The 18,810-nt window shown below is 43.1% G+C and overlaps 1 protein-coding gene across 1 annotated transcript; it reads left to right on the forward strand.

Annotated features, from left to right (window-relative positions):
* The first annotated feature begins 1,305 nt into the window (after nucleotides 1-1,305).
* LOC107048686 (mucin-5AC) lies at nucleotides 1,306-18,463 on the forward strand. The gene is made up of 5 exons (XM_015271999.1): nucleotides 1,306-7,341; nucleotides 8,327-8,449; nucleotides 8,675-8,841; nucleotides 9,311-9,525; nucleotides 11,973-18,463. The coding sequence occupies exons 1-5, from the start codon at nucleotides 1,306-1,308 to the stop codon at nucleotides 12,392-12,394; spliced, it is 6,963 nt and encodes a 2,320-aa protein (XP_015127485.1). The 3' UTR covers nucleotides 12,395-18,463.
* Nucleotides 18,464-18,810: the final 347 nt, after the last annotated feature.

The raw sequence follows: 18,810 nt of genomic DNA on the forward strand, positions 1-18,810 counted from the left end.
AATAGGAATATAGTGTAGCTAGATTAGGAATATAGCGTAAATAGATCAGGAATCTAGCGTGGATAGTTCAGAAATTTAACGCAGCTGTATTAGGAATATAGCGTAGCTACATGAGAAATTGAGCGTAAATAAATCAGGAATCTATCGTGTCTAGATTAGGAATTTAGCGTATCTAAATCAAGAATCTAGTGCAACTAAATCTGACATTAGGTGTGAACCAAAATCTGACATAGACAAATTGAGATTCTAGCGTAGCTACGTTCGAAATCTAGCGCAACTAAATAAGGGATCCAGGAAAACAAGTCGAGGAATCAAACGCATTAGTGACTTTTTGCCTCCATTGAGGGCTAATTCAAAACACTCAACATAATAAAACCTGCATCGGATTCCACTATGTTTGTTTCAAACCGCATCCAGCCAATCTAATGGCGCTTGACACAAAACTCCAAACAAAACACTCCCAAACGAAAACAATCCCCCAAAAATAAAACTCCGCCAATAAAACTGTAAATTAAGTTATCGTGATAGTGTGTCGGAAGCACAAGAGGTGAGAGACTCCCTTCCCTCTTTATCCCTAGTTTTTCTTGTTAGCTCTATTTCGAACATCCGTAGCACGGCGTTCCCTCGGAGATGATATTATCTTCGGAGGGGGATAGTATGGTGCAGCACCAACGAGATTAATAAGGCGAGATTCCCTCGGTCCAGAGTCTCGTGTTATCCAACACCTTGGGTAGTGCAACGAAGACCGATAAATATGTTGGTGAGGGGTCAGACGAAAGAGGCGGAGAAATGGGCAGGAGAACGAAGTAAGGGCAAAGGCGGGGGGAAAGCTTGCGTGAACGCGACAAGACAAATACAAGAGGATGAAGATTAATGTTGGTCGAAGCGACCGTGGCACCGTTTGCGCGCTTGCTCGTGAGAAACAACCCGCCTTTCGGCGGTAGTAGTTGTATGCCTGCTGCCTCAAACCATCTACCTCTGTCTCCCATCATCTCTCTCTTATAACCCTGCCCGCCGCCCTCCCCCCTCCCACCGAGCAATTTCCAAGTCCGATCGATCCTGTCACACTCGCTCTCATTCCTTCCGTTATCTCATGAATTTATTGCCACTGGGACAACAATGGCTGAGGTTTTTATTCGTTCGATTTTCTTTCCTGAAGCACTCGGTGCTTCATTAAATCCAAGTTGAGTGATATTGGACGGTTTAATTGAGCAAAGCCATTATCCCCCAAACAACTTCCTGAATGACTTAGAAGATGACTATCCACGTTTATTTCTATTGTTGCAGATTTGTAGTCGGCGTGACATGGATGTGAGTTTTACGAACGTGTTGGAGGGGGCTCGCCAGTACTTTCAGGGACTGCCAGCACCAAGTACAACAACATCATCGGACAATCGTATCTACGATGAGCAGTCAACAGTACCCCAGAGTACCCAAAATTTATCAACAATTGATTCACGCACAGAAACAAGATACAATGATACAAATAAACTCGATACACAACGTGATAATAGCCAAATTGCTGAATCCTACTGGAGTACAAGCAATGAATTACGTACAATTGAACCGTATCCCCCCCAGCCAACGCGCGTTGAAGTGCCAGACACGAGGCCGGATGAGAGTGGTGAGTGTGCAGGTAGTCCAGCAACAAGCCTGACAGAAATGCAACCCCCAAGTAGACCACACTCAACAAATCGTCAATTGACCGAACAATTGCATAACAATTCCCCCAAATCTCACTCACCACCACCAGTCTATCAACAATTGTCCAGTGTTACAAGGCCTTCGTCGTATCGTTCAACAACGGATATGTTGAATTCAAATAATCACTCGAATTATCAATCCAATGAACGTCCACCAAGCGCCCCGGTAGCTCAGCGAACCCAGTATTATCCGCGGTATCATCATCCAGACATAACGAAAAGTGCACCAGCACCGTTCTCCCAGAATTCCATTTACCAAGCGCCAACACCACAAGCGAGTATCAATCCCTCCGCGACACAGCCCCCAACAAGAACCAGTCCTATCGAGGACAATGGACGTAATTCTCAACAAGACTCCGCAGCCTACTCTGTACCTTCAGCAAGTACCCCGATGTACCCAGCCGGAAACTATCGTCCAACAACGACAAATCGTCCAGCGGATCCAATGCATTCCTCGTCATCAACATCTTCCAATTCAAATCCCTGCAGTCCCCGGCACGCACAGACGAGTCACATTCCTTCTCCCCACAGTCATCCTGGACACATTCCTTCACCACATCTGCCAGTACCATCAGTCGTACCCCCGTCCTCATTATCCTCATCACATGCCCTGTCAGTCCAGAATCAGCATACTAGTCGATTAACTCCAACCCATCAAAATCCATACGCGAATAGAGTTGCAATACCTTACACAGGTGCTAATCACAATCAGCAAATGCTACCACCCCCATCACCAAGTTATAGTCTTGGTACATCGCACGAGTCTACAAGCCGTCATGCAAGCTCACCACAGAGACAATCACCGCACATAGCGGTGCACACTGGCCATCCCATTTCCCCTCATCATCACACATCCTCACCCCACAACACCACAAATTTCCAACCCCATTCTCCAACGTATCCGCCACCCCCGTTACCCGCTCGTCCCTCATCGAATCCTTATGGATTACCACCGACGTCTCAGCAGCATCGTCCGGTGTATCCAAGTGGCTATCCCCAGTCTTCTTATCATTCCTACCAAAAAACGAATCAAGGATATCCTCAGACGTCGAGATCATACACCCAACTTCCGGTGGCCGGACCATCACCCACGCAATCGCCAACGCTCACCCCAACATCAGCGAGCCCAACAAACGACGTAAACGGCAGCTATCTGAACTCACCGAGTAAATTAACATACAACGGGACCGATCCAAAAGGTGCCCCAGTCCCTGTGAGCCAGTCAAATTCTTTCACCGGATACAGAATGCCGGTAAGTGCATCGAGAAATGCAAACACGCACAATCTGCCAATCACCGCTGTTTCCTCGTACCATTCCAACCGAAATTCGAGGGACGCTATGGGAAAGGCTCAAGCGTTGCCGAGACAAAGGCCCGCTGCCAATTCAATTACAGTTCCTTCAGTTCCTACTGTACCGCGAGCCCCAGAATTCAACCCAATGACTTCAGCAGTTAACGAACGTCTGCCGGTGACCACAAGTGCAAGTGCTAATTACTCGTATTCAGGGCAGCAGAATTACCGAGCATATGCTACGACAGTGGCGCCAAGTCATCATAGCAGCTCTTCCACAACGACCGTGACATCGATCGTCAATGATACAAGACCAACCCAGCCGTATGCTGTGACGGTTCACTCGCGTTCGTCTTCCGATTCCAGTCGACCACCCCCATTTTCCCAACGTGTCGATAGCTACAATTACAAAGAGTATCCCTACACTAACTCATCGAGTCAACCCATGTCAAGGGTGTCATCAACTCCACCGCCTCAGGCTAATGGGGTCCCCATAAGGAAACGCGAATCCCCCCTCGATCTTTCCGTCAAAACTGTGAAGACCTCGGCGGATTCGACCGCACGTGATGATCTCGAAGTATCGGGTGATAAGCAAGTTAGTAGTTCCAGTGTTGTAAATTCGAGAAGAATGCTCCCACCGACCCAACCGTGTGCGGGTTATGCAAATTACGAGCGGAACGCCAATGGGCGAAGTTCCGTACCAACTCTGAGACCGGCAACCCCTCAGATGCCGGTCTGTGCGCCAAAGGTTGACTTCCTCCCTGACTTCAACTCGACGCCGTTGAGACACCATCACCCGAGTCAACCCAATCATCAACCGGAGAGTGACTTGCGGAGAACCTCATCGCAGCAGCTATACGTACCTCCTCAGCATCAAAATACGATATCCAACGTCCCGCTGCCTCGTATGTCGACGTTTAAGAAGAGCTCGCTTCCATCGACACCGTTGTACGATGGAAAGTCAGGACTGACGTCGTACCCCGCGATGAACGAGGCTGCGAGGCCCCCAATGAGGTACCCAGTGGAACCAACAAGACCTCAAGGACCGAGCGCCTATCCGTCTGAAACCAGCAAGTACTACCCTGAGAGTCGAGGCAAGTTGCCGGCGAAGAGGCCTGGGGACCCCCTCTATATGGCGAGCGGTAGCGGTCCCAGCAAGCACCCTCGAATTGACCACTGGAAGTTGGCTATTGATAAGGAGATCCAGCAGAGGCTCACCGCCGCGCAAATGCTCCGTGAGCAGCAGCAAAAACGTCAAGAGAACACTCAACCGACCTCGATGACCAACGGGACCCTGGTGACGCCCTCTTACCCTCCCAGGACTGACAACTCGGGCCGCTATCCATCAGCATTCTGTGATAAACGAAACTACTCGGAATCTAAGGTTCCCACGGTTCTCTACACCCAACTGCACTCGAAACCGGGTTCCCAGGTACCGGGTCATCAGCTGTCATCAGCTCACCAGGCCGCGTATCCACAGGGTTACCGCCAGGGCCAGCGGACCCCGTACTCACAGCCGGTCGATCTCCCCAGCAACACTGGCGCCGACAAACGCGTCCTCAGTCTCCTTCGCAATAGCCTCGAGAACAAGCAGCAGAGGGAAGAGCAGATGAACAGCCAACAGCCAATTTTGGTTAATCACAGCCAACAGAGTTTCCAGAATAAAGTGGTTGCGCCAGTTGAGCCCAAGACAAACATCGGTAGACACAATTTGTCGCCCTTCACAGCTGCAAGTTTACTGGAGCGAAATAGTAATACACCACCGCATTACAAGTTTCATGTGCCGAGGGCGGTAGACTCGATAACTCAGGAAATACCGAGGAGTCTGTATGGATCGCGTGTTAACTCGTCAGCAACATTGCCCGCAGGTAAGGAAGCGTTGCTCGGTCCACGGGATGAAAATCAGATTCATCGGGATAAGGATGACAGTCTGGCCGCCATGATTGCGGCCAAAATCCGTACTAAAGCGGAATTGAAACAGGTCGGTACGGGTCAGCTGTCCTCCAAGTCAGTGTTGGGACTCTCCCAGGAGCCCCATGATCTGGAGCGTGCGGCATCCACGTCGACACCGCAATCGGTGGCTTCGTCCGCCGGAAGTCCTCCGAAGCTTACGCGTGAGAAGACGCCGTGTCTGCCATCACGGAGGAGATTATTCTCAAGGTCGGATGAGGATAATCTTCCTGTCGCCGCGACGATACCGACACCGGCCTCCATTACACCAGCGGCCTCTGTCGTATCGAGAAACAGTGGCTTCCGCAGTTCCTCCGAGACTTCGGTCTTCGATTTCCGGGAGAGTGACTCCGAGACGGAAATGCCTGTGCTCGAGAGACAGACTTTGGAAGAAATGCGTCGTGATCGCAAGCAACTGTCCAAGGTCCAGCCGCCGGTGCCTCTCAACGACACAATGTGCTTGGGAATAGGGTCATCCGATCTCGTGAAGATCGAGTTGAAGGAGAATGATAAGATTACCGAACTCGACCCATTTTGGACGACGACCTGTGATAAGTTTATGGAGCAGTTGAGAACAGGAGAGAATAGTAAGAAAAGGGGTAGGAGGAAGAAAGTGGGTGAGCCTGAAGACGATAGTAGAGAGGGGCATTCCCGTGAGATTGAAATCAAACCGGAGAACATTAAGAAAGAGATTAACGACGATGAGTCGGTAAGTACAAAGCCTGATAAAGACGTTAAAGAGACTGAATCGACGAAAACTGAGTCTGAAAGTTCCTTCAAGCCTGATGCATCAATTAAAAAAGAACAAGTGGAAGAGCCGGAGGTGCCTGAGGAGGAGGGCTCTGATAATGACTCAGACGAGCTTCCCCTCATCAAGCGCGCCTCAAAGAAGAAGAAAACGGAAGACAGCGATGACGACGACATCATCCCTAACAAGCGATCGATGAGACGGGGGAGTAGAATCAAACTCGCGTCGTCCAGCGAGAGTTCGTCATCGAGTGGAGAGGACAGTGACGGAAGTAACGAGTTCGGTGGAACATCAGTAGCCCATCGATTACGTAATCGCAAACGATCGGGTGTGGGTGAAGCTGAAGGGATGAAACTGAGGTCTCGAGAGATGGGGCCTCAGAAGACGAAGGATAAAGACAGTAAGTCACCAAAATCGAATTCTGTCCAGAAGCCCAAGCCAAAGCCACTCTTCGGAGATGGAAGTGACTTCAGACCTGGCTGGGAAGAAGAAGTCTACGTCTACAAGAAGTCCCTGCGCATGCCGCCGCGTTTGATCAACGTCTCCAAGCCTTCAAGATTCCACCGTCTGTCGACTTCCCTCCCTGATCTAGATCCTGGCTCCCCGGCGTTGTCTGTCTCCATGGACAGCAGTGACGTCTGCTTGCAAAAACGGTCCAACGACAGTGACGTGGAGTCCAACTACAGTTTCAGTGCTGGACTCAGTAAGATCGATGATGAGGAAGCTACGTCATCAACGACGATGTCCGTCCCCTCGAAAACCAACACCCGGGCGAGGCGATCAGAGTCGAACTCGATCGTCGATCTCCTCGCTCGGAAGGTCGGAGGTAATAAGAAAGATCAGAAGAAGAAGTCGAAGGATCTGAAATCAGGCAGCAAGATCCTGCCGAAAGGCAGTAATGAGCCTGAGTTGCTACCGACGCCCAGCCTGACCCCTCTGATCGGAAATGAGACACCGAAAACTCCAGGCAAGTCCCCCGCCAAGAATAACAAGTCCGTCAAGCCCATCAACGTCACGGACTCGTATCTCCTCGGCTACTTCCGGAAAGAGACAGTCAACAACTTCCGGGATACCTTCAAGAACAACTACGCACTGCCTAACGAATTTTCAACCTTCGTTCTGAAGACGAGGACAAGAACTGAGACGCGGGTACTGAAGAAGCAGGCGACGATCAGGGAAGTCTTCGGAGAGGACAGACCAGCTTCAGCGCCACCCATGCAGAACCATGCGGGTGACACGTCTCAGGACGACGACTCACAGACTGAAACTAAAGAAAGTATATTAGGTAGAACGAAGACGTTGAAACAGAAGGTGGTGTCCAGGCTGAGGAATGTGGGGATTCTCAGGAGTCACAAAGCGGTTATGAATTCCAAGCGGCATCTGCTGACGGTCCAGAGGCGGAATCTCATGAAGTCACTAGCTGAGAAGAAGATCAAGAATATCAAGAAGGAGGTGAAGGAGGAACCCGTGGAGGACGGCGAGCCCGAGGAGGAGGTGAACGAGGGTAATAACGAAGGCGTAGAGGCCCAGGGGAAGAAGAAGCTGAAGCTCAGGACGGGGAGGAGAAAATTCCGGTCGGGATTCGATTACATTAGGAAGAAAAAGAAACCGCTGAAGAAGGAGGAGGGAGCGCCCAAGGAGAGAAAACGAGTGAGTACATGTTCTATGAGTTTTATTTGTTAATGGTGATTCTCTTCGATTCAGAACCCATAAGAGAAATCAACGTGGCGATGAAGTCCGCTATAACAGTTTTCATGTACGAGTTCGTTTTCTTTCGAATGTAATTTTGTCGTAGCGACTCAACATGTCTGCAGGGCACTAGATGTCGCCATGTTCAGCAGATGAGTTATGGCGGGAAATTTGAATTTGGAAAAATTGATTAGAATTGGCAAAAGTTGATTGTTAGGGTGGGGGACGGGAGCAGAATGAGGCAAAGGATTATACAGCATTGTAATATTGAATATTCTCCCTCATAGCAAGATGGCGATAAGCATAGATATGAGCATTGGAGTTCCTCCATGACAATTTTTACCCATACTATTAATGTTATTGATTGTATGAAAGTGGTACCGATATGAGGATTCGCCATTACGAATTTTCATCCGTGCTTTCTTTTTTTTCGAATGTAGCACTGTTATGGCGACTTATCACGTCTGCATCCCAAGAGATGTCGCCATATTTAGCAAACAAGTTACGGCGGGAAATTTGAATTTCAAAAAGTTGATTAGAATTTGTAAAAGTTAATTATCAGGGTAGAGGAGATATGAGCATTAGTGTTCCGCCATGATATTTTTTTGCCATACTATCTATTTTATTAATTATATAGAAGTGGCGCCGACATGAGGATTCACCACGATCTCAGATCCAGAATCCATAAGAAAATTCAACATGGCGATCAAGTCCGCCATGACAATTTTCATCCATGCGTTCTTTTTCTTTCGAATGTAGCACTATTATGGCGACTCCTCACGTCTTCGCGCCAGCAGATGTCGTCGCACTCAATTGACAAATTATGGCGGGAAATTTGAATTTAGAAAAAAAATAGAATTGCAAAAATTGATTGCTGAGGGCGGGAGGGAAGTTAAATCACCGAAAGGATTACCCATATTGTAATGCTGAATATTCTCCCTTACAGCAACCACCGGTGAGACCGAATGCTGAATGTGTAGCCGACATTCAAGCGGAAATCAGAACGTGGGTTATAAAGAAAGGGGTGGGAGAAACAGTTCTACACCGTGCAGCTAGACTCGGATACACGGTAAGTTAATTAAAACTTTTCAAGTCGACAGCATTATGATTAAAATTGTAAACTTGAGGATACAAGGGAATAACAATGTTACAGGATATTACACATCAGTAATTAACGTATTCCTGAGAGTTGTGGATTACACCGCGGAATTACATGTTGTAGTTCTCGGGCGAGTGAGGAGACGATGAAGAGGGGGGGAGAGATATTTAACGTATTCTGGTTGTTTGTTTTCAGGATGTGGCTGCTTACTGCTTGGAGAAACTGAACAGCCCACCCAGTCCCAAGGACAATGCGGGCTATACACCACTTCATGAGGCTTGCTCCAGGGGTCACCTCCAGATTGCCAAACTTTTGCTTGCGTATGGGGCTAATGTGAGTGAGAGTGCGAACGGTGGAATAAGGTGAGAACAACAATTTATTTTTATTTTTATCATTTATTCTATTTAAACAATAAGATTGTGGATGATAGCGTCCGATGATAGCGTCCGAAGGCCCAAAACAATACGCAAAATTTTGATGACATTTCAATGGATAATACTATGACATGAAAAGATAGAAGAAAAGAATTGTGAAATGAGCATTGTAAAAAGGGAATCCATTCGGACGCAAATTGCTAATTTATTAGCAACAATAACTATGCTCATTCATAAAACAGTGCCATTATCCATTTGTTATTATCAACGGTGTGACTTGAAGAGACGTTCATAGACATAATGATCAGTGATATTTAGCAATGTTAACAGCCGACAAATGGTGTTGATTCAAGCGGCTATTCTCACTTGTGTTGTCACATTAAAAAACCCCACAACAAATCCCTTTCAATAAATTTCATAGATTGATATGTTAACAATGGCGATACTCTGATTGCAGACCACTCCACGAAGCAGCGGAAAATGGTGCTACTGAACTCGTTCGACTTCTTCTGTCGTACGGTGCTGATCCGGTGCTGGCAACTTACTCCGGGCAAACACCCCTCATGCTGGCGGTTGACACTGACGCTTATCCAATTATCGAACAACACTTGGACGACGTTCAAGGTCGCTCAAGCACTCCATGGAGCTTCTCCGGTCCCTCTTCCATATTCGGTGGGTCAATTTTTTTTTCATTTACGTGGGAATTTCCACTGTTGGATTCAACCACATTTCACCCTGTCCCAAATCTTCATGATGTGGGGGGAGATTATTTTGATGGATGGTCTCCATGAGTGGATCATGAATATTAAAGGGACAATTTTCATATCTGAATCCAACAATTTTCGTTGCTCTTGTGAAATGAGTCGGGAATTTGGTGATGAATTAGTTGAGCGATGTGTCAGGTCGACTTTCAGGTAAACTCACTGGTAGTTGATAGTGCAAAACATTGACATTTGAGGATTTCCTGAGTCTGATCCAATGGCCAAATGAAGCTCATACGGTTTCTACCGCCAGATAACGAACCGATACCTGAAATGCCCCCAAAATGAGGCTCTGGTATCCGACAACCTCGAGGGAGGCACTCCGTATGTTCAAGGGTGCTAACAAGTCACTTCTTGCCTGAACCCCAAGGGAGAAACACAAATCGCCTAATGACGTTATTGACCAATTTCTCGATATTATTCTCTACGCAGTGAAATACTGAAGTGCTCTTTCAATCGATCTTTGATTAAACCTTCATCTATATAAAGAAATGAGATTCAAATTCAAATGTCCCGTTCGTTTTCATAAAACCTTCAGTCATATCCAAATGTTAGATATCGATTCCAACATGTAAGAGTCAGTCTATCTCAAAATGTCATGCATGAGATCGACAACGAAGAAATGTAAGTAGTTTCTATCTTTAGACCTCTTCACTATTAAAATCTCATGGCCAATGCTATCAAACATCAATGAAGTTCCAATAACCAGAAAAATTGTCAGTCATCATTTCAGTTCAAACTAAAGATAGGATCAATTTATAGAATATCTTGAGTGATATTAATTTATTATCATCATCGCCGAAAAAAAATCCACTGGTAGACCCTCGTGACCCTCCCGACCTCCATACGTTATTCTCAAGACCTAAACCTCCTCTAAACCTAAAAAAGAACCTCACAAACTATCAAATCACCATAGCCCAAAAAAAACCCCTGTAGACCCTCACCTCAAGATAAATTACGGAAACCGACTATTGAAGACTTCAAACCCTTGCGAATCTTCCGACCTCTATACATTCTCCTCAAGGCGTAAACTTCCCCTGGACCCCAAAGATAATTTCAAAAATTTCAAAATCAACATTACCCAAGAAAAACCTCCACCTGTAAACCCTCATCTTAAGATAAACCATGCGAGTCGACTATTAAAGTGTCCAATCCCTCGTGAACCTCCCGCCGTCCATACGTCCTTCTCAAGACCTCAACCTCCACCCTCATGACCTGAGTTTCTCAAGCGACCCACCGTCTCCTCTCTCAAGACAAACAACTTAAGCCTTCAGACCCTCGCGACCTTCATACATCCTCCCCAAGACCCTCTAAATCCCCACTAAACCCAAAAATAACCACCAAAATTTTAACTATCACGCGCATGACCTTAAGTCACGCAAGCGCCTTCACTACTGCCCATTTCCAATGTTAACGACTTCAGACCTTCTTGACCTCCCTATATCCTCAAGACCTTCTGAACCTCCCCTGAACCTCAAAGATAACCTTAAAAATTTTAACTCTTGACCCTCATGATTCTAAGTCTTTCAATCGCCCCCATCGTCTCCCATCTCAAGACAAACAACGTAAGCCTTCAGATCCTCACGACCGCCTTGACCCCTATGCGGCCTCCGCACGACCTTTTAAACCTCCCCTGAACCGCAAAGATAATCTTAGAAATTTTAACTCTTGACCCTCATGATTCTAAGTCTCTCAATCGTCCCCATCGTCTCCCATCTCAAGACAAACAATGTAAGCCTTCAGATCCTCACGACCCCCTTGACCCCCATGCGGCCTCCGCACGACCTTTTAAACCTCCCCTGAACCCGAAAAATAACCTCAAAAACTTAAAAATCTCTAGCGGAATGATTTTTTTGGAGTAGGTAGGAAGGTAACCAGGATAATGTTCGATATTAGTTTACAAGAAAAATTTACCGAGATTTGAACCCGGGACCTTCCGACCTTCACGACCCCCGTGACCTCTATGAATCTTCCCGACGACCTTCTAAACCTCCCGTGAACCCCAAAAATAACCTAAACAACTTGAAAATCTCCAAACGACCAATTTTTTGGAGTAGGTAGGAGGGCAACCAAACCAAGCCTTCCGACCCTCACGACCCCCTTGACCCTCATGCGGCCTCCCCACGACCTTTTAAACCGCCCCTGAACCCGAAAAATAACCTCAAAAACTTGAAAATCCCCAAACGAATTTTTAGGAATAGGTAGGAGGGGAACCAAAATAATTCTCGATATCAGTTTACAAGACGAATTTACTGAAAAAATGGAAGTCGGCACCGGGATTTGAACCCGGGAGCTTCCGATTATACATCGGGTCCCGACGAACCCCAAAAATAACCTCGAAACCTTTAAAATCCCCAGACGACGAAGAAACCGGTTACGATGCCCTCCTGGAGGCGCCTTCGCCGACCCCGGAGCCCGAGCCCGAGGAACTCGAGGTCGAGATGAGCGAGGTGAACCTCCCTGTGCTGTTCACCCTGACCAACGATCCCGACAAGTGGGTCCTCCTCCAGGATTTAATGTCCGCAGTGCGGGTGAAGAGCCGTGACGCCCTTCTTCGTCAGATAAATCCAAAAGCACCATCAGGACCACCAGTGGTAGCTCATCGTGAGGTTATGAGAGAATTAAAACTTCATGATTTTCTCGAGCAGTCCAGGTGCTGCCACCTGTTGAGCGCCGGTGAACGAATTAATGTTCGTGCATCGAAGGTAACACTTATTAAGTACAATGATAAGGTCAGGTCACTGTTGAATGTTGAGAGAGTTGTTATCAATCTGAGGTGACATGAGGCGCCGCTGGAGAGCACCTGCGGTTATCATTGTGATAACAGCGGGGATGGGGTATCAACTCTCCAGTCAGCGCCGTCTACGTCTGTTAATTCTAAGACTAGTGGTAAGAAGGAAGGGAAGAGTGGGAAGGCAACGAAACGAGAGAGACCGAGGAAAAAAAATTTGGTGGGGGGGAAAAATTGAGGCAATTGAAGTGGAGAAAAGTGTTAGCTTTGAGGGTGGAGGGGGAAGAACGGGATGTGTCCGATCTAAAAAGACACTGGCGAACTCTGACAAACGTCTAGTTTCGGAAATATGGGGGAAATAGAGGGCGACTAATTTTGGTGAAATTTTGGTCAAAAATGTTTTTTTTTTGTATGTTGGAGAGGATCGGAGATGAATGGGTCGTCACAGGGTGTTTTTCAGCAGAAATTTCCCGGGCTATGCAATGGGGTCATGGTTAACCACATGCAAATTATTTGATCAAAAACAAAATGGCGATTTTGAAAATTTCGACAATAATTTTTTTCGTAAAATTGATTTCTTCCTCTGATACGTAAAAGAACAGGAAATTTCCGATCCAAAAAATGCTTGGCAACCTCTGGCACCCACTTAGTTGCTGAGATGTAGCGAGAACAAATTTCGACCAATTTTGGTGAAATTTTCGTCAAAAATGTTTTGTCGCATATCTCGAAAAGTATTGAAGCTACAGGGGTCGTCAGCCGAGTTTTCCAGCGGAAATCTTTCGGGATATGCAATGGGGGCATGGTTAATCACATCCAAATTATTCGACAAAAAACACAATGGCGATTTTAAATTTCGACATTGATTTCTTCCGTAAAATTCATTTCTTCCTTTTATACGTAAGGTAACGGCAAATTTCGAATACAAAAAGACTGGGAACTCCAGGCATTTGTTTAGTTGCCATGACATAACGTGAACAAATTTCAACCAATTTTGGTAAAATTTCTGGCAAAAAATCGGAGAAACCGAAAGAATCTCTTTTTCTGGACAATGAAAGAACGAAAAATTTCCAATCCAAAAAGAGGCTGGCGAGCTCTGACATCCGCTTAGTTTCCGAAATTTAACAAAAACAAATTTCGACCAATTTTTTGGTAAAATTTAGGTTAAAAAATTGACTAAATCGAACAAATTTCGCCTTCTGGAACATGAAAGAACGGGAAATTTCCGATCCAAAGAGAGGCGGACGACCTCTGGCAGCGTTCGCCCAAATTTCGACCAAACTTGCAAAAATTTTGATCAAAAATTTGTTCTCTCATATCTCGAGAACTATTGGAGCTACAGGGGTCGTCATATAGAGTTTTCCAACGGAAGTTTCCCTGGCTTGCCAATGGGGTCATTATCGACCCCCTCCCGAGAATTCCTCCAACACTAAAAATCGAAAAAGTCAACTTTAACTCCCACAAAGCCTCAAATCTCTCTCCTTTCGAATGATTCTTCCAAAGAGACTCGAAACAATTGCAATAACCAGAATTATCAAGAGGGAAATGAAAACTAAGCAGCGACCTGTGACATTAAATTAGTTGAACCATTATCCAAGTGTAATAATTCTAGATAATATTTTATTAAATAAAACTGCCGTCTCACAGCGGAGGATTAAGGAATTTTAAATCTTAACGACACGCTTTTAATAGATGAAAAAACTGCCGCTATGACAATAGTACGTGCGTACGTCTTCGTGAAAGGAATTTGCGTTTTCTACAAATTCACGTGAATAATTATCATTAGCAAATGCAATTAGTTAGTTCCTTTAATTTGTTGAGTGTTGTTTAAGGCCAGAGGTTACGTAATTCTCTTGTTTGGTAAGGGGAATTATTGAATTTGTTAATTGAGTAATGAATTAATTGGAATGAAGATGATGAGACAATTCATTTTGCAATTCAGTTGTGAGAGATATCGGTTTTTTGAGAATATCTTGAAATCTATGGGAGATATCGAAATTTTTGTTATAAACTTTTTTGTAGAGGATTTCAAGGGCTTCAAAAAAGGTTCGGGTGATGATTTCGATACTTTTGATGGATCTCAAGATATTTGTGAACAACTGAACAAGGAAAATGGAATAACTCCATAAAATCATAAATTAGAAAATTTTTTGGACTTTAGATTTTGTTCAATATCTGGAAATCTAGCAGAGATATCGACATCATCATTAGGAGCTTTTTTATAGCACTTGAAATTCCCTACAAAACGTTCCGATCGAAAATTTCGGTATCTCCCTTCAATGCCGAGATATTCTCAAAAAACCAATTCATCCTAAACTGAGAAATTCTAAATTTCGTAATAATTTCTTTTTTCATTCACTCTTCTTTCATTATTAATGAACTAATTAATTAATTATGTCAATTCTGAAAATTTAATGAAGTCCTAAAATATTATTCCAGACATGAGACGTTGATTGACGTTTGCCAACTGTTTTAATCATATTATTAATGAAAATGTTACCACACGATTATTATTTATGTTTATTTCTACGAATCATGAGTTGTCTAGGTATAGCATTTAATTGTTTATCATGAGTTTAATGGGTAATGTAAATACTGAGTTATTGATTTATTATGTGGTACGAGATGTTTTTAGTGTTGGCAAGTGCAATTGAATGATTCTCAGTTTACTATTTTTTTTTATGAAAAGAAAAAATGGCGTTTTCACGAGGAGGGGGTCGTGCTGAGGGGTTCATAGTTTTTTCATTCGATAGCCAGGACAATTTCCGATCTCAACCCCTACAATTGAATCCATTTTGTCCCACTAGTTTTTGAGACATTCGATGTCGCAATTACTGACCCCTGAATTGTTTTCTAATGGGTTTTCGAAGAATGGGTGGGGCAAAATGGGTTCAATTGTAGGGGGTGGAATTGACAATTTTCCTGGCTTCAAAATGAGATATGACTGGACCCTCTGGGTGATTTAGTTCTCGAAATATTGAGGGAAATGTGACGACGGATTTATGATTCATTTCGTACTTTGATGAAATTGGAGGATTTTATTTCCTTTCTGTGGAAAATACTCTTGGGGATGGGATGCGACTGGAGATGTTATCGATCAAAATTCTTTAGTCAAATTATCCGTCATCTCTGTGCAATAACGGATTGAAAGCTGATTTCAAGTGATTTAGAGTGATTGAGGGGCGGAGTAGGAGGATTGGATCAGTTTTTGAGAGGAAATACCAGGAAAAACGACTGCTTGGAATAATTAGGGTCATTTGACCTTCGAAACTATTTGACCCTCAACTCCAAACATCCGTAAGGGACGTTTAACCCCCAAGATAATTTGACCCTCAACACAAAATACAAAAAAATAATCTGAGAATTTTGTTGAATAATCATTTTTCTCAGTGTCTTATTTTGCACAATTCAAGAAATTTTTTATTGGTATTTTTGTTGAGGGTCAAACGACCCTCGAAGAAGCTTGGAATTGAGACACAAATTGAGTTTTAACCCCAAAGGTTTTCAAGGGTTGTTTAAACCTCAAACTCATTTGACCCACAACCCAAAATACAACAAAAAATTTAAATTGTGTGAAATAATCATTTCCCTAGTGGTTTATTCCTCACAATTTAGGAAATTTTCTATTTATGTTTTAGTTCAGGGTCAAATGACCCTTGAAAACGTTTGGAATTGAGGGTCAAATTAACCTTAAACTCCAAACGTTTTTAAGGGTTGCTTAAACCTCAAAACCCTTCGACCCTCAACTCCAAATATCCGTAAGGGTCGTTTGACCCCCAAGATGATTTGACCCTCAACCCAAAATACAAGAAAAAATCTGAATTGTCTCAAATAAATATTTTCCGTTTTATTTTGCACAATTCAATAGATTTTTTAATTATGTTTTTGCTGTGAGTCAAATGACCCTTGGAAACTGTTGGAATTGAGGGTCAAATTGACCCTTAACTCCAAACGCTCTTAAGGTTCGTTTGACCCCAAATTCAAAAATGTTTTTATTCATGTTTTTGCTAAGGGTCCAATGAGCCTTGGAAACGATTGACTCTCAACCCAAAATACAAAAAAATCATCGAGGGTCAAATTGGCCCTCAACTCCAAACATTCATAAGGGTCATTTGACCCTCAAGACCATTTGATCTTCAACTCAAAGTACAACAAAAAATTTGAATTGTGTGAAATAATCATTTTCCCTAGTGGTTTATTCTGCACAATTCAGGAAATTTTTTATTTATGCTTTAGTTCAGGGTCAAATGAATTGAGGATCAAATTGACCCTCAACTCCAAACGTTCTTGAGGGTCATTTGATCCTCAAGACCATTTAACCCTCAACTCCAAACATCTGTAAGGGTCATGTGATCCTCAAAATCATTTAACCCACAACCCAAACTACACGAAAAAATCTGAATTGTGTTAAATAATTTTCATTTGTTTTTTTTTAGGATCAAATGGCCCGTGAAGAAGTTTGGAATTGAGGGTCAAATTGACCCCCACTCCAAACATCCGTAAGGGTCGTTTGACCCTCAAGAGTTATCTTAATAATTTTCATTAATGTTTTTGTTGAGGGTCAAACGACCCTTGAAGAGGTTTGAAATTGAGGGTCAAATTGACCCTCACTCCAACCATTCTTAAAAGTCGTTTGATCCTCAAAGACCATTTGACCCTCAACCAAAAACGAAAAAAAACGTTACCCGAATTGTACTAGACAGTCTATTTTCTTCGTTTTGCTACAAAAACTGATTCTCTACCCCAAAATCAACAAATCTCTCATTTTCAATAATGTCAACAAAAGAGTAAAAATCAAAAATCGTACTTACGTCATTTTTCACAGTCTTCTGGGCAAAATTGACTCGCAATAACAAAAAAAAAAAACAATTCAATCCGCTGATTAGCGAAAATGAAAATGAATTTCCTCTAAAAAATAATGAACCGGAGGAATTACCTAAACTAAATTGAACGATAATATTAAGTACTCAATCTCTTCTTCTAATACGAAAGAAAGAAATATAAGAAAAATCCTGCGTATAATTAATGAATTAAGAACTCCTGTAATTAAATTCATCTGAATGTTTAGTTGATTGTATCCTAGGCTATTATCCTGATAAATAAATAATTCAATCGATATAATCAGTCTCAGGGAAGTAAATCTACGTTTAAACGAAATAATTCAACTGAATAATTAATCGATAAAAAAATACATTAATTATCGATTTATGGTAATTGACGACAATTATGTATGTAACATGTACATGTGTAGAATAGTCCAACTTACTGTATATGTATAAAAAAATACTGAGTTAATTGATTAGTTGATTAAGAACAAATAATGCAAAATGAGATGATTAGAGATGAGAGAAAAATTGCATGATAACTATCTGATAATTGGGAGATGAATCAGTAAAAAATGTAAATAATTATTTTACGATGAGTGAAAAAAAAAACATTGACACGAGAACAAAAAATTAATGAATCATTAACTTTGAGATACGTTCCAACTCGATAATTAACAAATTAATGTACGTTGGTAAGATTAATTGGTTAAGGTATGATCTAAGAAAAGCAGAAACAAAATGCTTCTGTATTTTTAAGAGGGAGGTAATTATAAAGTGTACGTAGAAATCGCTGATTAAACGTGTAATTTAATGTAGTTGAATGTAATTTTCGTGTGAACATGGGAGTCACTCTTGTATGTACATAAATGAAAGTTACTACGTGCTATACCATTAATTCGCTTTTTTAATGTACGATATTGGTAAGTGAGGAGTCGATGTAAATTTTTTTTTTCTCTTCTCTCGATATTTGTATTTAGGTGAGTCGAGGGGAGATGTTAGTTGAAGAGATCTTTCAAATGTGTTAATGCTAATGCTTCGTGATGTCGAGGTGATGATTCGCGGGATTATGTATAGAGTGAAAATATATATTATATATTTGAGTTTGAATTTTTTGGATTTTCTGGTGAGGGCTCGTGGGCTCTGACACTCGGGAACTCGAGGGAACTTTGGCATGATTTTTTTTATGAGGTGTGTGGAGTCGGCACTCTGTGATTTGTAGAAATGGATTATATGGAATTCAAAGCAATTATCGTTTTCACTCTACTGTCTATTCGAATAAAATCATGAGGATTCAATGGTTGGTGTTGTTTATTTACCCTGTGAACATTGTTGGGGGGTGAAAGGGAAATTAATTGCCATTGACAGAGAATTTTTACAATTTTTTGAGAGACTCTCCCCATCTGCCATTGCACGATCAATTCGCTTTTTTAATGAGTGACGATGAGGCATTGGTGGGTGAGGAGAGGATCACGGAGTCGATGCTAATTTTTCTTCTTTCAATATTTGTATTTGGGAGAGTCGAGGGGAAATGTTAGTTGAAGAGATCTTTCAAATGTGTTAATGCTAATGCTTCGTGATGTCGAGGTGATGATTCGCGGGATTATGTATAGAGTGAAAATATATATTATATATTTGAGTTTGA

Source organism: Diachasma alloeum, unplaced genomic scaffold, assembly GCF_001412515.2.
Source record: "Diachasma alloeum isolate Michigan unplaced genomic scaffold, Dall2.0 Dall_scaffold_00196, whole genome shotgun sequence".
NCBI classification, from domain to species: Eukaryota; Metazoa; Arthropoda; class Insecta; order Hymenoptera; family Braconidae; genus Diachasma; species Diachasma alloeum.

Excerpts from the sequence above, each read along its gene's own strand:
- LOC107048686 (XM_015271999.1), top strand. The coding sequence starts at position 1,306 with ATGGATGTGAGTTTTACGAACGTGTTGGAGGGGGCTCGCCAGTACTTT. Across the intron at positions 8,842-9,310 it reads AGTGCGAACGGTGGAATAAG|ACCACTCCACGAAGCAGCGG; the intron begins GTGAGAACAACA and ends CTCTGATTGCAG. Across the intron at positions 9,526-11,972 it reads CGGTCCCTCTTCCATATTCG|ACGACGAAGAAACCGGTTAC; the intron begins GTGGGTCAATTT and ends TAAAATCCCCAG.